The following is a 25,987-nucleotide window of genomic DNA, read 5'->3' as shown; positions in this document are numbered from 1 at the left end:
ACAAAAAGCAATTAACAATTACTCTAACGATCACGGCAGAAAGACTTTATCTTTCATAACTTATACGATTTTTACTGTATCACTTTATTTTTGTTTCACTTTTATTATTTGTTACTAATGTTGATACCATTGACACTATTTTAATTATATTGTTGATACCATTGACGCTATTTTAATTATGTATGTTCAGCTTTAAACAAACGAATATGGTAAATATGGTAATTAAGAATTAATATTGCGAATATTCTTTGTGGATACCATACTTCTTCACAAGTCCACTATATCAAATCCATAAAAAATATCTGCAATTAAACCAAAATTAAAAAATTCAAATATACAGATATGTTTGTATAACACACTAAGTAACAGGGATTGGAAAACATATTATATCATTTTATTCACACTGTATGGTTGGCCAACCAGTTAGATTTGTTTTAAGAATCAATTTCTATTGTTTTAAATTTTATTGTATGTATTTATAACTCTAAAAAAATAAATAAAAAAATAAATAAAAAAATAAATAAATAAATAAATAAAATAAATAAAAATAAAAATAAATAGATCTCATTGAATCCAACTACATAGTAAGACTATCTTTCCTTATTGGGTAATTAAGCACAAGCGCTTAAGAGTCTCATCCAATCCAGTAGGACGTTGAGACAAGAGGGCACCTACTCCAGTCTCAGACGCATCAACCTCAAGAACGAAAGGCAGGACAGGGTTAGGATGAGCCAGAACTGGAGCGGCAGCAAAGGCAGTCTTAAGACTATCAAAGGCCTTAATGGCAGTAGGTGACCAATGGAGTGGATCATTCTCTTTACGGGTCATGTCTGCGATAGGTTTGACCAAGGAAGAAAAGTTTTTAATAAACTTTCTATAGTAATTGGCGAACCCCAAAAAACGTTGAACTGTAGATAACTTGTCAGGATCCATGGAGAACCCTGCAACAGAGATAACATAACCTAGGAATGTTACTTTAGTCTGATGGAACTCACATTTCTCGAGTTTACAAAACCTCTCATTCTCACGTAGTCTCTGAAGAACCCATGTAACATCAGAACGATGAGCCTCAAGTGTGGGTAAGTGTATGAGGATGTCGTCCAAGTACACCACAACACACTGTTGCAACATATCTCGTAGGACATCATTAATAAATTCCTGGAAAACAGCAGGAGCATTACATAGGCCAAAGTGCATTACAAGATACTCATAATGCCCGCTCCTGGTGTTAAATTCCGTTTTCCATTCGTGGCCCTCCTTGATCCTAAAGACCGTAGCTCCCTTGAGGTGATCAAAGAGTTCTGTAATGAGCAGAATAGGGTAAACATTCTTAAAGGTAAGACGATTAAGACCCCTATAATCGATGCATGGTCTTAACTCGCCACCCTTTTTCTTCACAAAGAAGAAGCCAGCCCCTGCAGGAGAGCAGGATTTGCGGATGATCCCCCGCGACAGAGCATCGGCAACATACTCCTCCATAGCACAATTCTCCGCAACAGACAGAGGGTAAACCCGGCCCTGAGGAGGAATGGCTCCGGGTTGCAGGTCTATGGCACAATCCTAAGACCGGTGAGGAGGCAACGTACTGGCACGCACCTTGTCAAAAACATCTAGGAACTCTCGGTACTCCTCTGGCAATTGAGATACAGAAGAAGTGCACAAGACTTTAACTGGTTTCCAAAGACAAGTGGAAATACATTACGGAGACCACAACAAATTTTTGGACCTGCGCCAGTCGAGACTGGGATTGTGCTTTTGGAGCCAGGGATAACCCAGAACAACTAGAAAATGCGGAGAGTTTATCACCTGGAACTGGAGGGTTTCAAAATGGAGAGCCCCAACAGCCATGGATAACGGAGCAGTTTCGTAAGTATCTAGTGCGGGCTGAAGGGGCCTGCCATCAATAACCTCAATAGCAAGCAGAACGGACCGAGGCAAAACAGGAATGGAGTGCTTTGATACAAAAGCATTGTCAATGAAATAGCCCACAGAACCCGAGTCAACAAGCCTGGGTGACTATGGAGGAGTTCACCCAGGAAAGGACAACCGTGACCAAAGGTTTCTCCTTTAGCAGTTCTGGAGACGAGGATAAACCACCCAAGGTCTGCCCCCGACAGGACCTTAGGTGTGAGCGTTTCCCGGCCATGTAGGAAAAGACTTCAAAAGGTGGCCCTGTAACCCACAATAGAGGCAGAGCCCCTCCCTCTCTGCCGCGGAGAGACGCGTGAATCCCAACTGCATTGGCTCAGCAGTACCTGGTGACTCGGGACCAGGAGGCATGGGAGGAGAGGGAGGCATGGGTGGCAATGAACACGTAGGAGACAACGGAAAAGGAGGCTTCCGCAAGCGCTCCTTGAAAGAGGGCCTCTCTCTGAGTCTGATGTCAATTAGGATAAAAAAAGTCACCAATGCCTCGCGATCCTCTGGTAAATCTCTGGCAGCAACGTTGTCTTTAATCAAATCAGAGAGCCCATGAAAGAAGGCACAATAAGGGCTTCATTGTTCCAACCTACCTCTGCGGCAAGCGTACGGAACTCAATGGCATACTGAGCAACAGATCTTGTACCTTGCTGAATGAACATGAGTCGTTTAGCAGCAGAGGAGGAGCGAGCCGGAACATCAAATACCCTTCGAAAGGAGGCCACAAATTCAGGGTAATTTGAAATCACAGGTTTATTAGTCTCCCACAAGGGATTAGCCCAGGCAAGAGCTGTGTCAGAGAGTAACAAGATGAGAAATCCCACCTTAGCTCTGTCAGAGGGAAACGCCTGAGGTAACATCTCAAAGTAAATGCCCACCTGGTTCAAAAACCCTCTGCACTGATTAGGATCACCTCCATATTGCTGAGGTAGAGGTGCAGAACCGGACATGCTCCTGGTAGGAATAGGTGCAGCAGCGGAAACAGGAGCAGCCATAGCTTGCGGGACACTTTGGTCCAAATGTGCAGTGTGAGTCAGCAGGGTTTGCAGGGCTAGTGCAAATTGATCCAAGCGGTGATCCTGTTCATACATCCTGGAAATTATGGCAGGTAAAGATGGATTATTAGCACCATCAGGATTCATGGCCCTTGCGTAATGTCAGGATGCCAGGAATCAGACTGAGACGAGAAGTGCAAAAAATAATCACACCTTTATTAATAGCAAAAAATAATAAAAAGTACACAAGTCAAATAACAAGCCAGGAATCAAAACCAGAGTTGGTAGTCAGGCGAGCCGAGTCAGGAGCCAAAGGGAATAGTCAAATGAGCCGAGTCAGGAGCCAAAGCGAGTAGTCAGATGAGCCAGAATCAGGAACAAGGAGAACAACAAGCCAGGGATCAGGAACCAGGAAAGATGTCAGACAGCCAGGTAATACACAGGAGCTCTCACAAACAGGTCTGAGACAAAGCAAGGGCAAAGCATACTGAACAGAGGGCCCTTTAAATAATAAGTGATGACATCACAATTCTGAGACTGCATCCTGTCTCACACGGATGATGTACACCAGTCTGGCCATAAAAGGAAGTACAGGAAATGAGCAGCATCACACAGTATGCACCAGAGTCAGCAAGAGAGGTGAGTAAAATGGCTGCCAACAGCACATGGCAAACAAAACAGGGAAAAAACTCTGACAGGATCTCAAATCATTAAATTTCAAGGTATGGAAATTGAATGCCTAGTGCTTAGTCATAGAGGTTTCTCTGACTCAGTGATTAATACTCTGTTACAGACTCATAAATAAGTTTCTAGAAAGATTTATTATCGAGTTTGGAAGACATATTTCATGGTGTTCTTCTCATAAATTCTCTTGGCATTCTTTTAGAATTCCTAGAATTTTACAGTTTCTTCAGGATGGTTTGGATAAGGGTTTGTCTGCAAGTTCCTTGAAGGGCCAAATCTCTGCTCTTTCTGTTTTATTTCACAGAAAGATTGCTAAGCTTCCTGACATTCACTGTTTTGTTCAGGCTTTGGTTCGTATCAAGCCTTGGAGTCTTAATTTGGTTTTGAAGGCTTTACAGGCTCCTCCATTTGAGCCTATGCATTCTTTGGACATTAAAATACTTTCTTGGAAAGTGTTGTTTCTTTTGGCCATCTCTTCTGGTAGAAGATTTTTCATCAGGATAAGGCAGTTTTGCGGACTTCATTTAAATTAACAACATTAATAGAGAAATTGTTGTCCCTTCCTTGTCTCCTAATCCTAAGAATTCTTTGGAGAGATCTTTACATTCTTTGGATGTGATGAGAGCTCTGAAATATTATGTCGAAGCTACTAAAGATTTCAGGAAGACTTCTAGTCTATTTGTTATCTTTTCTGGTTCTAGGAAAGGTCAGAAGGCTTCTGCCGTTTCCTTGGCATCGTGGTTAAAGCAGCTTTTGATTCATCAAGCTTATTTGGAGTTGGGTCAAGCCCCGCCTCAGAGAATTACAGCTCATTCTACTAGATCAGTCTCCACTTCGTGGGCTTTTAAGAATGAAGCTTCAGTTGATCAGATTTGCAAAGCAGCAACTTTGTCTTCTTTGCATACATTTACTAAATTCTACCATTTTGATGTATTTGCTTCTTCGGAAGCAGTTTTTGGTAGAAAAGTTCTTCAGGCAGCTGTTTCAGTTTGATTCTTCTGCTTATGTTTTAAGTTTTTCTTTTCATTTATGAGAATAAACTTATATTTTGGGATTCATTTTTTTTTAGCGAAAAATGTCTGTTTTTATTTTATCCCTCCCTCTCTAGTGACTCTTGCGTGGAGTTCCACATCTTGGGTATTGCTATCCCATACGTCACTAGCTCATGGACTCTTGCCAATTACATGAAAGAAAACATAATTTATGTAAGAACTTACTTGATAAATTAATTTCTTTCATATTGGCAAGAGTCCATGAGGCCCACCCTTTTTATGGTGGTTATGATTTTTTTGTATAAAGCACAATTTTTTCCAAATTCCTTTGTTGATGCTTTTTACTCCTTTATTTATCACCCCACTATTTGGCTATTCATTAAACTGAATTGTGGGTGTGTTGAGGGGTGTATTTATAGGCATTTTGAGGTTTGGGAAACTTTGCCCCTCCTGGTAGGATTGTATATCCCATAAGTCACTAGCTCATGGACTCTTGCCCATATGAAAGAAATGAATTTATCAGGTAAGTTCTTACATAAATTATGTTATTTTTTGTTTAAAAATTCATATCAATAAATATTACATCCTTGTTTAATACTAAACAATAAAATATAAAATATTTCACAAATCACATGCTTAAACTATAAATCTTACACGTTGAATGTTCCTCTATGACAATGATAGCAGATTAAACAAAATTATAGGGAAAGGTGATTTTTACACATTATGAATTCATATTACTAATAAAGTGGAAAAAAACTGTATTTAATCAAGCCAGTCAATACCGAATCATTCATCTGCATGTTTTGCTTATTGATTGACTATCTTTCTGTAAAAAGCTTTAGAAAAGTATTTTTCTTAAAGCTTTTCACATTTACCTAATATAAATGAAGGACATACAGATATTTTGGAATATTACATTTGAATCTTGGATGGTTTTAAGCCAAAAAAAATACTAAAGGGGCACAATACTGTAATGTATTTAATTAAAATATTAATAATTAATATATTATTTATTTACAAATAGCTCATTTACCTTTGTGTCCTATGGAATAACTGATTGTGCCTGTTAAAACTCCCACCTTACTAAAATATGTATACTGTAGTATTCTAGATAGAAAAGTTATGTAAATGAAAGACAGCAGCATAAATCACCCTCCTAGTGAAAGGTTCCTTCTAGGGCTTGGAATACAATTAACTCCTATTAACTACTTGCCTGGAAACATGTCCCCTTTAATGTTTTTCCACTAACCTTTTATACCAGCTGCATAGCATTTAGCATATTAAATACAATTAAAATGTTACTGTCTATGTATTGGCCTTTGTTTATACAGAGAGCAAGAGATAACATAACAGCTTCCTTAAGAACAAGAAGGGAAAACTGATCCTGATGGGCTTCCATAGTCGATGACTACACAACGGCATCAGTGTTGTTGGAGCTGAGCCGCTTGGCAACATCCAGGGGTATCTTGATACACGGATTCTTTCCACATACAGATCACACTGTTATGTGCCTCATGACAAGTACTATCTTGTGAGCTGTGCTTATTATTTTATTATTGTGCTTTTAACTGTTTGTAAAAAAAATCTACACTAGAGTCATATGTGCTAGGGTCTCCTGCTTGCATTTTAGATCTAATCTTTGGGTATCAACCACAGAGCCTTTCCATCTCCGCACAGCAGGAAGTGACTAAAATGCTACCATTCCTGGAGCATCATTTGAAATATCATATGGACTATTTTTGAGATTGCTGTTAAACTGTATTTAACCCGACATAAGAAGCAGCAGTATATTTGTGTTTTTTTTTTTTACCATACATCTAATACCCTGCAGCAGGTATAACACAAGTTATTGGATTAATTAAGGGGAAACCAATTTTACAGAACAATGTCCCTTTTTTGCACAACACATTTTACATCTTAAAGGAACATTCCGGTCAAAATTTAAATGCACATAGATGAATTACATCTTTTAATAGAAACATATTTGCAATATAAATGTATTGGCAAATATGCTTCTAGTAAAAGTTATGACAGTTTTAGTGCTAGCATTTTTCTCTGCATGTGCATATGAAGCATAACTAGATATTGTCACTGCACCAACATTTTAAATACCACAGCTGTTTAGAGAGTCAGTGGGGCTTGTATCATGTCAGCAATTAAATTGAGTCATTACGAGATGATTCAAGCATCTTAGGCTCTCTTAGCAAGTGCTGTGTTTAAAATGCTGGTGCACGGTGCATACTTAAATACACTTTTAAAACAGCTATAGCTTTTATTAGAAGCATTTTTGCTAATACATGTATATTACAAAAATGATTCTATTCAATACTGAAATGCATACATGTGGATTTTAATTTAGGCTGGAATGTCCCTTTAAGTCAAACTTTATTGATCATGTTCCCTTTTGTCTCCTTTAAACTCAGCCAGCCTCTGTTCTCTAACTTATATGTAAGGTGCCCGTCTGCACTACTCAGCCAATCACATTGTGTCTGTCATCTGTTCAGACAAGCTTTAATTTACAATACTTGTCCTGTATCTGTTGATCTTAGTCATATTGCTGCTTCTTTATACTTAGATAATATTCCCTCTTCTGCTTCTTAAACTATATTCTATTTCAAAGGCTACGCCATCTTTACATTTGTTTTGTATATGGTTAGCCCGGGCAATTATCAACTTATTGTCTTTTACCATATTCTGCTACCAACTAACCTAGCTAATAGTCTTGAACAGTTAAATCTTATAACAGTGTTTTACCTTTTCCATCAGACAGATAGTTTATTGATTTAAATCTATTCCTCAAGATCAATGACCACTTATAGTCACACTACCATCTTATAAGATCCAGGTCAACTAACCACCCTCTATATGATTAGCCATGTGACTTCATGAAATACTTGTGAATAACCAGGTAATTCTTTGTCAACCTCTGTTTCTACCAAGCCAACTTCTTTTGTCTAGTAACTTACTTGTTGGGTGTTAGGTTTTTCTCCACTTTTCATGCTCTATTGTAGTCTATGGCGGAATATGTTAACGTGGTCGTGATATTTGAAGTTAAAGTTTATGATCACGTCGGATTTTGGGCTTGTGCGAAAACTTTTTACTTTCAAATTGTAATACACCCGAGTTAACATGCAATCGATAAATAGCGCCTAACTTTTAATCTAGACTTAAGAAGGCATTCTAAGTACTACTCTAGTGTATAGTGACTTTCTTTATTCCCTGAGGGCTTACCTTAACAGAACTGGGTCTCTCCTGTGTGTTGGGAACAGGCGGCAGGCTAGGACCACACTGTGAAAGAGTGTGGTAGCTGGGATTTGAATAGTAGTGCATGTAGCTAGTAGGGACATCTAGAAGACAAAAACAGATTTTGAATGTGTCTGTAGATAAATGCGTAACAATAGAATAATAAGAGATTCATTGTATATATAACTATGAATATGAGTAAACCTTGTAGATAATTTCTGTCCATTTGAGCTGGTGTTAGAAACTATAAGTGCAGTAAGTATAACACAAAATTGCACACTGTTTGATACATTTGCATATCTCTTCATAGAAATCCTCAGCAAACAGTGTATCCACTGGAGCAGGGGATTCTGGGTACGGACACTCAAATAAACTTTACAAGGCTACATCATTTTGCTTCCCTGTCTAATAACCTTGGTAAATATAACAATGATATGATAGAAAGTAAACACAGAGTTATGAAAGTTTTATAAGCAGACTTGTTTTACCTGGAACTTCGTACTCTGAGCTTGCAGACCTCGTAGTGGTTGTGTAGGCCACTGCCAGGTTCCGGCTGGCTTTATCTTTCTGCCAGTGTCGGTAACACAAAAAGAAGGCAATTAGCGCCGCCACTAGGATTACAAGTGCAATTACACCAATCAGAGGTCCAATAGAATCTGAGCTTGAAGAAATCTTTGGGACCATTGTGAATGGTACCTCCACATTGACAGCTGTATTGCAAGAGTAAATAAATAAAATTTTGTTATAGCAAGACTACTTTGGTAAAATAACATATATACGAAAAATGTACTCTATGTTCCCAAGCATATGAAAAGGTAGTTTTTACCTGCTTTTAAAAAAATAAATCATATTTGACCTTCACCAAATCAGACACCAATTTATAGTTCTGATTTAGAACTACATAGTAAACCTTCACAAAAAAATAGGGACACAATCTCAATTAAGTCACGAAACTGGAGCTACTATTAAAATTAATAAATACATATCTAATTTTTTTTTTAAAAAAGTGACTTTAAAAAAAGAGACAGCATCAGAACCTCACGCAGCGATGGCGGCAAATTTAAGTATATATGTATATGATTATATACATATATATTTATGTGTTAATATGTGTATATACACATATTAACAGATAAATATATACTGTATATGTATATATTTTATAAGCATATACATATTTATTTACTGGGAACACACAGTTCCCATAGACCAACACCCCACTCTTGCCAACTTTACCACCAAAATACTGCCTAGTGCAGTTATTTTATTAAAAAATAAAGATGCTACTATCTTTATTATTTTATAAAATACACTACATTGCATTTCCGGGGTATTTGGGGCACATTTATAAAATTAATCTGATCTTGTAATGGCTGGTTAATTATCGCATCACCAATTTAGCGCTCCACTTGTAATCCAGCCCTAAATGTATTTTTATAGGAAATGTATTTTTATAGGAAATTTTAGTAATGTTTTTCCTTGCATACTGTGTTGATAACCAGTTGCATGTGCTTTAACATAATTCTTTAATATCCATATATTTTATTTTAAAACCTAAACAAAATGACAAACATATTAAACACAAATATGTATTTATATATATAAATACATATACAGTATCTCAAAAAGTGAGTACACCCCTCACATGTAAATATTTTATTATATCATTTCATTTGACAACACTGAAGAATTACACTTTGCTACAATGTAAAGTAGTGAGTATACAGCCTGTATAGCAGTGTAAATTTACTGTCCCCTCAAAATAACAACACACAGCCATTAATGTCTAAACCGTTGGCAACAAAAGTGAGTACACCCCTAACTGGAAATGTCCAAATTGTGCCGAAAGTGTCAAAATTTTGTGTGGCCACCATTATTTTCCAGCACTGCCTTAACCCTCTTGGGAATGAAGTTCACCAGAGCTTCACAGGTTGCCACTGGAGTCCTCTTCCACTCCTCCATGACGGTATCATGGAGCTGATGGATGTTAGAGACCTTGCGCTCCCCCACCTTTCCGTTTGAGGATGCCCCACAGATGCTCAATAGGGTTAAGGTCTGGAGACATGCTTTGCCAGTCTATCACCTTTACCCTTAGCTTATTTAGAAAGGCAGTGGTCATCTTGGAGGTGTGTTTGGGGTCGTTATCATGTTGGAATACTGCCCTGCGGCCCAGTCTCTGAAGGGAGGGGATCATGCTCTGCTTCAGTATGTCACAGTACATGTTGGCATTCATGGTTCCCTTAATGAACTGTAGCTCCCAAGTGCCGGCAGCACTCATGCAGGCCCAGACTATGACACTCCCACCACCATGCTTGACTGTAGGCAAGACACACTTGTCTTTGTACTCCTCACCTGGTTACCGCAACACACGCTTGACACCATCTGAACCAAATGAGTTTATCTTGGTCTCATCGGACAACAGGACATGGTTCCAGTAATCCATGTCCTTAGTCTGCTTGTCTTCAGCAAACTGTTTGCAGGCTTTCTTGTGCATCATCTTTAGAAGAGGCTTACTTCTGGAATGACAGCCATGCAGACCAATTTTATGCAGTGTGTGGGGTATGGTCTGAGCACTGACAGGCTGACCCCCTCACCCCTTCAACCTCTGCAGCAATGTTGGCAGCACTCATACTTATATTTCCCAAAGATAACCTCTGGATATGATACTAAGCATGTGCACTCAACTTCTTTGGTCGACAAAAAATGGCGAGGCCTGTTCTGAGTGGAACCTGTCCTGTGAAACTGCTGTATGGTCTTGCCCACCGAGCCACAGCTCAGTTTCAGGGTCTTGGCAATCTTTTTATAACCTAAGCCATATTTATGTAGAGCAACAATTTTTTTTTCAGATCCTCAGAGTTCTTTGCCATGAGGTGCCATGTTGAACTTCCAGTCACCAGTATGAGAGAGTGTGAGAGCGATAACACCAAATTTAACACACCTGCTCCCTATTCACACCTGAGACCTTGTAACACTAACGAGTCCCATGACACCGGGGAGGGAAAATGGATAATTGGACCCAATTTGGACATTTCCACTTAGGGGTGTACTCACTTTTGTTGCCAACGATTTAGACATTAATGGCTGTGTGTTGAGTTATTTTGAGGGAACAGCAAATTTACACTGTTATACAGGCTGTACACTCACTACTTTACATTGTAGCAAAGTGTCATTTCTTCAGTGTTGTCACATGAAAAGATATAATAAAATATTTACAAAAATGTGAAGGGTCTACTCACTTTTGTGAGATACTATACATATGTATATACATACATAAACATACAAAACACATATTTACACATGTACAGTATACACATATACACACACACTTACATATACGGTATATATATATATATATATATATATATATATACACACACATATACACACTCACATGCACACACACACACAAATACGATTTGCATACTAACCTTTCTCACAGTGAGTTCCATACCACCCAGCATCACATTGGCAGTGCCCACTAACGTGATCGCAGGTGGCATTATGAAGGCACTCACAGACCTGGTGACATTTCAACCCAAATGTTCTTGCCGGGCAGTCTGTGGAGTGGAGGTGCAGTAAATGAGATTAATATGTATGATTCTTGCAGTGGTTCCTGAATATTTTGATTGTGTGTTTTCACCCTAATTCTAGTAAATGGCATCTTGTTCTTACATAACCATTTTCAAAATAAACTCAACCTATTTTGGGGTATTACAGCATAAAAGTCATGTTCATGTTACCTTCACATCAGGTGATACATAGAAAATAAATCTATTGATAACGACTGCTTGTGCTACATATACAGTACCCTACAGTTACATCCAACCTTCATCTCTCTGCCCTCTCCTCACTGCCCACTCATAAAGTTTTACATTTATAACCTCACACAACACCTGCATTATCATCTATTTATCTTTACACCTAAAAAGAAAACCAATTTCCCACAAAACGTGTTCATATAAGTAGTAAAAAAAAAAAAAAAATCTCTTCAGTACTTTCATTTGTTTTTCCCTCTTTTCTGGTAAAAACAATACAAGTTTTACAAAGAAAATGACAGCTTTTAATGTATTCAAATAATTGTTTCTATGCTGATCTTTTGTAACACAGTGTCTACATTATACTTACATATATACATGATACTTTAAAGCCAATTAATCAATTATCATTACATAACAGGTCCGTTTTCAGTGTAATATACAAGCTTTAAAATCTATCTGGTAAGTTATCAGTGACATCATGCTGTATTCTTACTGTGCAGAAACATAATTAGAAGAATTCACTTACTCATGTCACAGAAGGCCCCATGATATCCTGGGAGGCAGGAGCATTTTCCTGTTACTTGGTCACATTCGGCCCCATTTTGGCACATACATGTGTGAATGCAGTTCTCACCATATGACCCCAGGGGGCAGACTATGGACAGGAAAATTGATAAATGAGACGCAGCAATTCAGTGTTTAAATCTGTAAGAGATGTACTAAATGGCCATAATAGTAAAAAATACACCCTCTTATCCATTAGAGCATGTAATTGTAAGGCTATTTATCCTAAAATACTGTGGGCCAGTTTACAAGTGGAACACTAAATATTGCTTTCATCAATAACTATAATGTGCACTGGTACTAAATATCGTTTTCATCAATAACTATAATGTGCACTGGTACTAAATATCGTTTTCATCAATAACTATAATGTGCACTGGTTTTCAGCAATGCGAACGCAACCTCACGTTTGCATCGCTGGGAAGCATTAAGCTCATGAAAGTGCACTTCCATAGGCTCTTATGGGAGCTTCGTTCTAATGCCGTCCACATAGTTCTTCCTGGGGTTCAGTGAATCAACCCAGGATTCCCCTCAATAATAATTATTTAAATCCAAACTCAGTTACTGTACATATGTTTTTCCTACCAGATATATAGTTATAGACAGTTTTATGGATAAGAAGTGCAATTGTTATACTTTTTGCAGCTTTGGATTATGTTTTTACCTCTTTTCAAAACCAAAATACGTATGTCAGATGCAATGTATTTTGGAAGTGCTAAGCACTTTATATAAAATATCAATTGTAAGAAAAAAAAAGTAGCGTATAAATACTGTAGTATGATCAGTTGAAGATGTATATTGAGTAGTCCATTTATTTAACACAGGTGTGCTTGCAAAGTGTCAGTCTGCATAATGATCTGACATGATTGGCTCATGCATATATGTGCTTCACCAGAGAGCTATATAAAATATACAGAACAAGACAAATCAACACAAACTGTACCTTCAGAACAAGTTTTTCCTGTCCATCCCGGAGGACACAAGCACTTCCCATCCGCAGGACTGCAGAGCCCACCATGCTGGCAATAGCAAGTGCTGGCACAGTCAGTGCCCCAGAACCCAGGAGAACATGCTGTATAGAAAGATTGTCAGTGAAAATACCATATGATAATGGCCACAGAGCCACAAACTACCTTATATACTTAATATTTCCCATTTTATACTAAGCATGCTTTAATAAAGCTACACAATACATTGCAAACCTCCCCAGTAGCCAGTGAGTTAAATAACATACACACAATTACTCACAATTTATCAAGTTTGAGCTATACAGGATTGCGTGCGCTAGAAACTTTACTGAGAAAAGCCATGCACTTGAGGCAAAGCCCAATAAATTAAATAGACATTGTACTAAAGTTTTGTAATGTGTATGTGGAAGACAAACAATAACGTGTTAAATATTATATACAGTATATACAGGGAGTGCAGAATTATTAGGCAAATGAGTATTTTGACCACATCATCCTCTTTATGCATGTTGTCTTACTCCAAGCTGTATAGGCTCGAAAGCCTACTACCAATTAAGCATATTAGGTGATGTGCATCTCTGTAATGAGAAGGGGTGTGGTCTAATGACATCAACACCCTATATCAGGTGTGCATAATTATTAGGCAACTTCCTTTCCTTTGGCAAAATGGGTCAAAAGAAGGACTTGACAGGCTCAGAAAAGTCAAAAATAGTGAGATATCTTGCAGAGGGATGCAGCACTCTTAAAATGGCAAAGCTTCTGAAGCGTGATCATCGAACAATCAAGCGTTTCATTCAAAATAGTCAACAGGGTCGCAAGAAGCGTGTGGACAAACCAAGGCGCAAAATAACTGCCCATCAACTGAGAAAAGTCAAGCGTGCAGCTGCCAAGATGCCACTTGCCACCAGTTTGGCCATATTTCAGAGCTGCAGCATCACTGGAGTGCCCAAAAGCACAAGGTGTGCAATACTCAAGAGACATGGCCAAGGTAAAAAAGGCTGAAAGACGACCACCACTGAACAAGACACTGAAACCTGAAACCTCAAGACTGGGCCAAGAAATATCTCAAGACTGATTTTTCTAAGGTTTTATGGACTGATGAAATGAGAATGAGTCTTGATGGGCCAGATGGATGGGCCCGTGGCTGGATTGGTAAAGGGCAGAGAGCTCCAGTCCGACTCAGACGCCAGCAAGGTGGAGGTGGAGTACTGGTTTGGGCTGGTATCATCAAAGATGAGCTTGTGGGGCCTTTTCGGGTTGAGGATGGAGTCAAGCTCAACTCCCAGTCCTACTGCCAGTTTCTGGAAGACACCTTCTTCAAGCAGTGGTACAGGAAGAAGTCTGCATCCTTCAAGAAAAACATGATTTTCATGCAGGACAATGCTCCATCACACACGTCCAAGTACTCCACAGCGTGGCTGGCAAGAAAGGGTATAAAAGAAGAAAATCTAATGACATGGCCTCCTTGTTCACCTGATCTGAACCCCATTGAGAACCTGTGGTCCATCATCAAATGTGAGATTTACAAGGGGGGAAAACAGTACACCTCTCTGAACAGTGTCTGGGAGGCTGTGGTTGCTGCTGCACGCAATGTTGATGGTGAACAGATCAAAACACTGACAGAATCCATGGATGGCAGGCTTTTGAGTGTCCTTGCAAAGAAAGGTGGCTATATTGGTCACTGATTTGTTTTTGTTTTGTTTTTGAATGTCAGAAATATATATTTGTGAATGTTGAGATGTTATATTAGTTTCACTGGTAAAAATAAATAATTGAAATGGCTATATATTTGTTTTTTGTTAAGTTGCCTAATAATTATGCACAGTAATAGTCACCTGCACACACAGATATCCCCCTAAAATAGCTATAACTAAAAACAAACTAAAAACTACTTCCAAAACTATTCAGCTTTGATATTAATGAGTTTTTTGGGTTCATTGAGAACATGGTTGTTGTTCAATAATAAAATGAATCCTCAATTGTACAATTGGGCCGCTCTAATTCGCCTGGTGCTGGACTGGCAGGTAGGTACACATCATTTCTGTCAGTATCCTCTGGAGCAGGCTATCTTGGGGAATATCTCCCTGGCATATCTGCCACACATCACAAATATGAGGACAGTAAAAACGCTAGGCCTTAGCACACTATTTACAGATCCCTTAAGGGCCTGGCACCAGGCTCACAAATTCTTGAAGAAATCGTGTGGTGCCTCCAGTTACCTACCAATGGTCAAAAACCCAGACTTTCCAGCGGGCTCCGACTCACGGCCCTTCCTGATCTGGGAACAAAAAGGATTGAGATCTCTTAAACAATTACGGGACCCACTTTCAAGGGACATTAAGACCTTCGGGGCCTTGCAAAGAGAGTTCGATCTCCCCAGGAACCACTTTTACGCCTTCTTACAGGTGAGACATTATGTCACTACCTTACTAAGAAACACTCCGGAACTCTGGGAGAGCTCTCCCTTTCGGGTTACCCAAACTCTTTATCAGATAGGGAGATTCTCCCTGTCTGAGATTTACCAGGCGCTCATACATCGATACTCGGAGGGCATACACGAGAAGATACGGGAGAGTTGGGTCAGGGAGGGGATCGGGGGAATTACGTGGGAGGATATACGGCTTGGACTGGAAAGAACTAAATCAACCACTCTGTCTGCCATGTTCAGGGAAACCCAGGTGCGCTTTCTCCATAAAGCCTATCTCACTCCAAAGCATTTGGCCAAATGGATACCTTCACGCCCTAATGAGTGTTCAAAGTGCTCCATAGAGGCTCCTAACCTCTTGCATTACCTGTGGGAATGCCCATCAGTTAGACAGTTTTGGGGTAAAATCCAATACTGGATCAATCAAATCTTACAGATAAGATTCACACTTCAGCCTGAAACGGTTACTTTCCTACACTGGGCACGACAGAATAAACAACAGGATGCAATACTGAGCTTGGTGCTACTTATAGCCAGAAAATGCATTCTAAAAAGCTGGACGGTGAGAAGGGGACCTTCTTTCCAAGGCTTCAAAAACCTACTCAGATCACAGATATTTATTGAACAGATGGATGTTAGGATGGACGTGCAAAATAGACTGGGCCTCTTCCTACACAAGTGGCGCAGGCTTATACTAACCTTTGAATTAGAAATCCAGAGGCTGATCCTGGTACCATTTAAAGATTCAACTGTTTTTGTTGAGGGGGAACTGAGAGGTGAATGGGAACATTTATTTATTGAAACAATACCCCCGGGTTGAATTTACTCCCCTTCTCCCCCTCCTCGGCATTGCCCTTCACACTCACCTCCCCCCCCTCTTCACCCTTCTTCTCTCTCCTTTTTTTTTTTTTTATTTTTTTTTTTTTATTACCCCACCGCCACCGCCGGGCCACAAACTGAGGCACCTTAGATGATCACATAGCATGTTCCTAAGTTCTACGTTAGATTTGATGTTTAGTTTACTTTAGTTAGATATTAGATAGTAAGGTTAACTTTTTGGAAAATAAGAAAAAGTGGGCTGAGCGGACACATGGTAAGGTCAGTACGTATGATTAACAAATATATACTGCAGATATGAACAACTAGGAGTGTTGCATCAACCATTATACTGTAACCGGTTTTCTTATCAATGTGTTGTAACGAATACAGAGGATTTGTGCATCATTAATATTATGATTATGTATCGTACGTTCACATCTTTTCTGCAATTGCATTGCTGTTGACTGACGATGTGTGTTTTGTTCAACCCAATTTCAATAAAAATGATATGTGAAAAAAAAATGAATCCTCAAAAATACAACTTGCCTAATAATTCTGCACTCCCTGTATACAAGGCATGAAACACAATGTGCTTAAGCTAATAATGCACAAACAATTATAATCTTTCATGTCTTTATTGAACACATCCCATTACTTTTTTCACAGCACTGTGAATACTTAAGTGAACACTTGGATTTAATAACTAGTCGATCCTCCTTTTGCAGCAATAACCTCAAACAAGTGTTTCCGGTATGAGGAATTTTGGATCACTCTTCCTAACAGAACTGCTGCAGCTCAGCCATATTCTTAGGATGTCTGTATTGAACAGCTCAACAGGTCTGGGCACTGACTAGGCCACTCCAAAAATTCTGTAGAGCAGTGTTTCCCAACCGTGGTCCTCAAGTACCCCCAACAGTCCTGGTTTTTATTATAGCTGAACTAGAGCACCAGTGAAATAATCAGCTGATGGATGAGAGAAGGTTGGGTACTGATCAGCTGATTACTTCACCTATGCACTGGTTCAGCTATAATGAAAATCAGGACTGTTGGAGGTACTTGAGGACTGCAGTTGGGAAACACTGCTGTAGTGGATTAATTTGATGTTTAGGATCATTGTCCTGCAGCATCACCAAACTTCAACTGAGCTTCAGCTGTCACACAGCCGCCCTGATATTATCATATAGGATATCTTAATAAACTTGGGAATTCATTTTTCCCTCAATAATGGCAAGTGGTCCAAGCCCCAAAGCAGCAAAGCAGCCCCAAATCATGATGCTCTTTGAGATGATGTTTTTATGTTGGTATGCAGTGTTTTTTTACACCATAGTGCTGTGTGTTCTTCCCAAACAACTTAACCTTAGTTTCATCAGTCCACAAAACATTTCCCCAGTAGCGTTGTGGAGTGTCAAGGTGGTCTTTGGCAAACTTCAGATGCACAGCAATATTTTTTTGGGCATTTTTGTGTTCTCCTGCTATGAACACCATGTCTGTTCAATGTTTTTCTATAGTAGACTTTTGAACAGAGATGTTAAACAGTTCCAATGATTTCTTCAAGATTGTATCTGTTACTCTAGGGTTCTTTTTTACCTTTTTGAGAATTGTGCAGTGTGCCCTTTGAGTCATCTTGGCTGGATGGCCACTTCTAGGGAGAGCAGCCACAGTACTAAATCTTCTCAATTTATAGACAATTTGTCTAACAGTGGGTAGATGATTATCTAAGCTCTTTGAGATAACTATGTAACCCTTTCCAACTTTATGCAATGCAACAATTTTAGATTGCAGGTCTTCTGAGAGCTCTTCTTTGTGAGGCATGGTCCACATCAACAGATGCATTTTGTGAATAGCAAACTCAAAATGTTTCAGTGCGTTTTAAAAGTCAAAGTGGCTCTAACCTACAACTCCAATCTCGTTTCATTAATTGGACACCGAGTTTGCCAATGTTTAAATCTAATTAGGTTTTATTGAAGTCATTAGCCTAGGGTTTTACATACTTTTCCCAACCTATTCTGTGAATATTTTAAAATGCGGTACCAGGCTTGACAGGAGAGGGTCTACCGCTCACTTTTTGGCAGACTCGTAATACCGGCGCTATGCAATTCAATATGTACAAGAACAATACAGTAATTTGTGTGTTATTAGTTAAAACACATTCGGCTAGATTACGAGTTGTGCGTTAGGCTTAAAAAGCAGCGTTAAGAGGTCCTAATGCTGCTTTTTAACGCCGCTAGTAGTACGAGTTTTGCAGGTACAGGCTCACCGCTCACTTTTTTTGGCCAGACTTGGAAATACCGCAAATCCACGAAAAATGCGTATCCTATTTTTTCAATAGGACTTGCATAGTGCCGGTATTACGAGTCTGCCAAAAAGTGAGCGGTAGACCCTCTCCTGTCAAGCCTGGTACCGCATTTTAAAGTCAGTAGTTAAGAGTTTTACACTACAACGCCGTAGCATAAAACTCTTAACTAAAGTGCTAAAAAGTACACTAACACCCATAAACTACCTATTAACCCCTAAACCGAGGCCCTCCCACATCGGAAATACTTAAAAAAAATTTAAACCCTAATCTGCCGAACCGGACATCGCAGCTACTATAATAAATATATTAACCCCTAAACCGCCGCACTCCCGCCTCGCAAACATTAGTTAAATATTATTAACCCCTAATCTGCCGTCCCTAACATCACCGACACCTACCTACATTTATTAACCCCTAATCTGCCACCCCCAACATCGCCGCCACTATACTAAAGATATTAACCCCTAAATCTAAGTCTAACCCTAACCCTAACACTCCCTAACTAAAATATAATTAAAAGAAATCAATTTACTAACTACCTAGCTAAAATAAATACAAATTGACCTGTAAAATAAAACCTAACATAAGTTACACTAACACCTAACACTACACTATAATTAAATTAATTCCCTAAATTAAATACAATTAAATAAAATTAGCTAAAGTACAAAAAAACAACAACACTAAATTACAGAAAATAATAAACAAATTACAAGATTTTTAAACTAATTACACCTAATCTAATCCCCCTAACAAAATAAAAAAGCTCCCCCAAAATAAAAAAAAGCCCTACCCTACACTAAATTACAAATAGCCCTTAAAATGGCCTTTTGCGGGACATTGCCCCAAAGTAATCAGCTCTTTTACCTGTAAAAAAAATTACAAATCCCCCCCCAACATTAAAACCCACCAACCACACAACCAACCCTACTCTAAAACCCACCCAATACCCCCTTAAAAAAACATAACACTAACCCCTTGAAGATCACCTTACCAGGAGAAATCTTCATCCAACTGGGCCAAAGTCCTCAAAGAAGCCGGGAGAAGTCTTCATCCAAGCTGGGTGAAGTGGTCCTCCAGACGGGCAGAAGTCTTCATCCAGACATAATCTTCTATCTTCATCCATCCAGCGTGGAGCGGGTCCATCTTCAAGACATCCGACGCGAAGCATCCTCTTCATCCGACGGCTAACACTGAATGAAGGTTCCTTTAAATGACGTCATCCAAGATGGCGTCCCTTCAATTCCGATTGGCTGATAGAATTCTATCAGCCAATAGGAATTAATGTAGTTAAAATCCTATTGGCTGATCCAATCAGCCAATAGGATTGAGCTGGCATTCTATTGGCTGTTCCAATCAGCCAATAGAATGCCAGCTTAATCCTATTGGCTGTCAGGGTGCCAGGAATCAGACTGAGACGAGAAGTGCAAAAATAATCACACCTTTATTAATAGCAAAAAATATTAAAAAGTCCACAAGTCAAATAACAAGCCAGGAGTCAAAACCAGAGCTGGTAGTCAGACAAGCCAAGTCAGGAGCCAAAGCGAATAGTCAGACGAGTCGGAATAAGGAAATTGGCAAGTTTTTATTTTTTTAATTATATGCTATTTCTGATTTATAAAAGTTCATTTCTGACTTCATGCCCCTTTAACTAAAAGCAGTCCTGGGATTCTATTGCTTACTGGCTGACAACACCTTCAGCAAAAGTTGGATTTATCAGCACAAGAATATCCATTTAAAAAAACAACAAAAAAAACACTATAATACATTTTGTAATACTCTTTAGATGGAATACAGAAAATGCATCTTGTCCCTTTAAGGATGTTCTACCCAATGTCCAATGTCTTCTTAAATTGCAGCTATATAAAGGAACAGTTTATTTTACAACAAAGGCAAAATGCCAATCACTGGAACATAGTGCTACAGAAGTTATCCAGGCATTTCTCGGCCTTATGCTGTATCACTGCTATTTTACTATTATAAATTTCCTTACGCTCAGAGCAGTCGCTGCCTTTCCATCCAGGTGAGCATTGACAGGACCCGTCTATGTGGTTACAGGTGGAGTGATTGGCGCACTTGCAAATAAGCAAACACTTTTTGCCATATCGACCAGAAGGGCAGGCTGTAGTAAAAGGTAGATGGATAGAAGTTAAGAACAAAAAACAAAGGAGTTTTAAAATCATTATTGATAGTAAAAAAATGGGTTCTATATCATAAATTATTATTAAACAGTAATATTCAAACAATATTCCCTTTTTATTTCAAAATTAGGTAACTACCACTATTTTTATTCCAATGTGAGTGTTAAGTATGGAGAATATGTTTTATTGATTATATGAAACCCAAATTCTTTTTTTCACGATTCAGATAGAACATCCAATTTTAAACAACTTTCTAATTTACTTCTTTTATCGATTTTTCTTTGTTCTCTTGCTATCTTTATTTAAAAAGCAGGAATGCAAGCTTAGGAGCCGGCACATTATTGGTTCAGAACCTGGGTAGCGCTTGCTGATTGGTGGCTAAATGTAGCTTCCCAGTCAAATACTTTGAAGTATAAAATATGACCTTTAAACAAATTGTATATGTTTTTGTGTTGTTTTTTTTATAGAAATACTTTTTATTTTTAAACATATATATATATATATATATATATATATATATATATATATATATATATATATATATATATATATATATATATATATATATATATATATTACACACACACACACAATATATATATCTAAGGCTAAAGGGAATTAATCTCACTACTAAGATCTGACTTCAAACATTTTGGGACAGAGTCAGACATGAGGCTTCAAGTCACAGTGAGTATTAAATTGCTAGAACTATTTAAATATATATTTATGACACAGGATTTACAGGATTTTTTTAAATGTAGATATATAATTTTTTATTTAGAATTTAATTTATATTAAATCGGTTTAATTTTTTTAAGCCATTTCCCATCCCTGCTCCTGCCCACAACATCATACTTTTGCCGTGGGGGGAGTCCCTCTTTCAAATATGGAAATGTTGGGAGGTATGTATATATACACCCCTGAAAGGCATCTTTAGGAAACTAGAAAAATGAACAGCCTGCATTTGTTAATAGGAGCAGCCTGAGAAGGAATGTTAAAGTGAGCAGATCTGCATGCAGTGAGATTTGTTTTTACACTGTGAGATAAGCAGCATATTAGCATATGCAGATCTGCTCACATGATGACCTGCAGGTACACACTGACCATTTTTTTTTACTAGCGGGAGGCTTTCTGGTTGCCTAGGTAACCACACCAACTCTCTGGGGGGTAGTTATCAAGCCGTCAACCTCAAATACGCTGCGTATTCCGCAGCGTATTTGTGGCGAGGCTGATACGCCTTAGTTATCAAAGGCTCGAGACCGGCAAAAGTAGAATTTTGTGACGTCAGCTTCGATCCGCCGGACTCAGTCCGACACAGATCGATTCTTACGTCACTCCAGATGTTCCGCACACAAGTGCGGCACATTCTCACTACTTTTGCTAGCTATCAAAAAACTAGCAGGTACGCTCGGCACTTTTACGGCCCAGCGTACCTGGTTTTCAAAGCGCCAGCCTGGAGGCGGCGGATCCCATAGGAATCAATGGGAGTCTGACCATAGCGAAAGTACAAGTTCGCTGCTGACAGACATCCCATTGATTTCTATGGGAGCTGTCTACACCTAACACCCTAACATGTACCCCGAGTCTAAACACCACTAATCTGACCCCCCCTACACCGCCGCAACTAAATAAAGTTATTACCCCCTAAACCGCCGCTCCCGGAGCCCACCGCAACTATAATAAATGTATTAACCCCTAACCCGCCGCTCCCTGAACCCGCCGCAACCTATATTAAATGTATTAACCCCTATCCTGCCCCCCCTACACCGTCGCCACCTATAATACATTTATTAACCCCTAATCTGCCCCCCCTACACCGTCGCCACCTATAATAAATTTATTAACCCCTATCCTGCCCCCCACTACGCCGCCGCCACTGTAATAAAATGATTAACCCCTAAACCTAAGTCTAACCCTAACCATAACGCCCCCCTAACTTAAATATTAATTAAATAAATCTAAATAAATTAACTCTTATTAACTAAATGAATCCTATTTAAAACTAAATACTTACCTTTAAAATAAACCCTAATCTAGCTACAATATAAATAATAATTATATTCTAGCTATCTTAGGATTTATTTTTATTTTACAGGTACCTTTCAATTTATTTTAACCATGTACAATAGCTATTAAATAGTTATTAACTATTTAATAGCTTACCTAGCTAAAATAAAGAGAAATGTACCTGTGAAATAAATCCTAACCTAAGTTACAATTACACCTAACACTACACTATACTTTAATAAATTATTCCTATTTAAAAATAAATACTTACCTGTAAAATAAACCCTAAGATAGCTACAATGTAATTAATAATTATATTATAGCTATCTTAGGATTTATATTTATTTTACAGGTAACTTTGTATTTATTTTAGCTAGTTAGAATAGTTATTAAATAGTTATTAACTATTTAATAACTACCTAGCTAAAAGAAATACAAAATTACCTGTAAAATAAATCCTAACTTAAGTTACAATTAAACCTAATACTACACTATCATTAAATTAACTAAATAAACTACCTACAAAGAACTACAATGAAATACAATTACATAAACTAACTAAAGTACAAAAAATAAAAAAAGCTAAGTTACAAAAAATAAAAAATTAAGTTACAAACATGTTAAAAATATTACAACAATTTTAAGCTACTTACACCTAATCTAAGCCCCCTAATAAAATAACAAACCCCCCAAAATAAAAAAAATCCCTACCCTATTCTAAATTACATAAATTTCAAAGCTCTTTTACCTTACCAGCCCTTAAAAGGGCCATTTGTGGGGGCATGCCCCAAAAAGTTCAGCTCTTTTGCCTGTAAAATAAAAATACAACCCCCCCCCCAACATTAAAACCCACCACCCACATACCCCTAATCTAACCCAAACCCCCCTTACAAAAACCTAACACTAATCCCCTGAAGATCATCCTACCTTGAGTCGTCTTCACTCAGCCGAGCCACCGATGGAACTGAAGAGGACATCCGGAGCGGAAGAAGTTAATCCTCCAAGCGGCGCTGAAGAAATCTTCCATCCGATGAAGTCATCATCCAGGCGGCGCTGAAGAAGTCTTCGATCCGGCCGATGTCATCTTCAAAGAGGCGCTGAAGAGGTCTTCTATCCGGGCGAAGTCATCTTCCAAGCCGGGTCTTCAATCTTCCTTCCGCCGACGCGGAACCACCTTCTTCACCGACGGACTACGACGAATGACGGCTCCTTTAAGGGACGTCATCCAAGATGGCGTCCCCTCAATTCCGATTGGCTGATAGGATTCTATCAGCCAATCGGAATTAAGGTAGGAAAATCTGATTGGCTGATGGAATCAGCCAATCAGATTCAAGTTCAATCCGATTGGCTGATCCAATCAGCCAATCAGATTGAGCTCACATTCTATTGGCTGATCGGAACAGCCAATAGAATGCGAGCTCAATCTGATTGGCTGATTCCATCAGCCAATCAGATTTTCCTACCTTAATTCCGATTGGCTGATAGAATCCTATCAGCCAATCGGAATTGAGGGGACGCCATCTTGGATGACGTCCCTTAAAGGAGCCGTCATTCGTCGTAGTCCGTCGGTGAAGAAGGTGGTTCCGCGTCGGCGGAAGGAAGATTGAAGACCCGGCTTGGAAGATGACTTCGCCCGGATAGAAGACCTCTTCAGCGCCTCTTTGAAGATGACATCGGCCGGATCGAAGACTTCTTCAGCGCCGCCTGGATGATGACTTCATCGGATGGAAGATTTCTTCAGCGCCGCTTGGAGGATTAACTTCTTCCGCTCCGGATGTCCTCTTCAGTTCCATCGGTGGCTCGGCTGAGTGAAGACGACTCAAGGTAGGATGATCTTCAGGGGATTAGTGTTAGGTTTTTGTAAGGGGGGTTTGGGTTAGATTAGGGGTATGTGGGTGGTGGGTTTTAATGTTGGGGGGGGGGTTGTATTTTTATTTTACAGGCAAAAGAGCTGAACTTTTTGGGGCATGCCCCCACAAATGGCCCTTTTAAGGGCTGGTAAGGTAAAAGAGCTTTGAAATTTATGTAATTTAGAATAGGGTAGGGATTTTTTTTATTTTGGGGGGGTTTGTTATTTTATTAGGGGGCTTAGATTAGGTGTAAGTAGCTTAAAATTGTTGTAATATTTTTAACATGTTTGTAACTTAATGTTTTATTTTTTGTAACTTAGCTTTTTTATTTTTTGTACTTTAGTTAGTTTATGTAATTGTATTTCATTGTAGTTCTTTGTAGGTAGTTTATTTAGTTAATTTAATGATAGTGTAGTATTAGGTTTAATTGTAACTTAAGTTAGGATTTATTTTACAGGTAATTTTGTATTTCTTTTAGCTAGGTAGTTATTAAATAGTTAATAACTATTTAATAACTATTCTAACTAGCTAAAATAAATACAAAGTTACCTGTAAAATAAATATAAATCCTAAGATAGCTACAATATAATTATTAATTACATTGTAGCTATCTTAGGGTTTATTTTACAGGTAAGTATTTATTTTTAAATAGGAATAATTTATTAAAGTATAGTGTAGTGTTAGGTGTAATTGTAACTTAGGTTAGGATTTATTTCACAGGTACATTTCTCTTTATTTTAGCTAGGTAAGCTATTAAATAGTTAATAACTATTTAATAGTTATTGTACATGGTTAAAATAAATTGAAAGGTACCTGTAAAATAAAAATAAATCCTAAGATAGCTAGAATATAATTATTATTTATATTGTAGCTATATTAGGGTTTATTTTAAAGGTAAGTATTTAGTTTTAAATAGGATTCATTTAGTTAATAAGAGTTAATTTATTTAGATTTATTTAATTAATATTTAAGTTAGGGGGGCGTTATGGTTAGGGTTAGACTTAGGTTTAGGGGTTAATCATTTTATTACAGTGGCGGCGGCGTAGTGGGGGGCAGGATAGGGGTTAATAAATTTATTATAGGTTGCGGCGGGTTCATGGAGCGGCGGTTTAGGGGTTAAACTATTTATTTAGTTGCGGAGAGGTGCGGGATCAGCAGGATAGGGGTTAATAATTTTATAATAGAGGGCGACGGTATAGGGGGGCAGGATAGGGGTTACTAGGTATAATGTAGGTGGCAGCGGTGTCCGGGAGCGGCGGTTTAGGGGTTAATACATTTATAAGAGTTGCGGCGGGGTCTAGGAGCGGCGGTTTAGGGGTTAG

General features: G+C 38.5%; 1 protein-coding gene across 1 annotated transcript in view; it reads right to left on the bottom strand.

Moving 5' to 3' along the window:
- PEAR1 (platelet endothelial aggregation receptor 1) overlaps positions 1–25,987 on the bottom strand; it is a 281,847-nt gene that overhangs the window by 48,138 nt on the left and 207,722 nt on the right. The window contains exons 15-20 of the mRNA XM_053705337.1: positions 20,661–20,789; positions 13,103–13,231; positions 12,122–12,250; positions 11,266–11,394; positions 8,326–8,547; positions 7,826–7,941 (exon numbers count right to left, since the gene is read on the bottom strand). Of these exons, the coding sequence (XP_053561312.1) occupies positions 7,826–7,941; positions 8,326–8,547; positions 11,266–11,394; positions 12,122–12,250; positions 13,103–13,231; positions 20,661–20,789 (854 nt within the window). The remainder of the gene's footprint in view (positions 1–7,825; positions 7,942–8,325; positions 8,548–11,265; positions 11,395–12,121; positions 12,251–13,102; positions 13,232–20,660; positions 20,790–25,987) is intronic.

Source organism: Bombina bombina, chromosome 1 (genome assembly GCF_027579735.1).
Source record: "Bombina bombina isolate aBomBom1 chromosome 1, aBomBom1.pri, whole genome shotgun sequence".
NCBI lineage: Eukaryota > Metazoa > Chordata > Amphibia > Anura > Bombinatoridae > Bombina > Bombina bombina.
The sequence above is the reverse complement of the archived record's forward strand: the minus strand, read 5'-3'. Positions and strand labels throughout refer to the sequence as shown.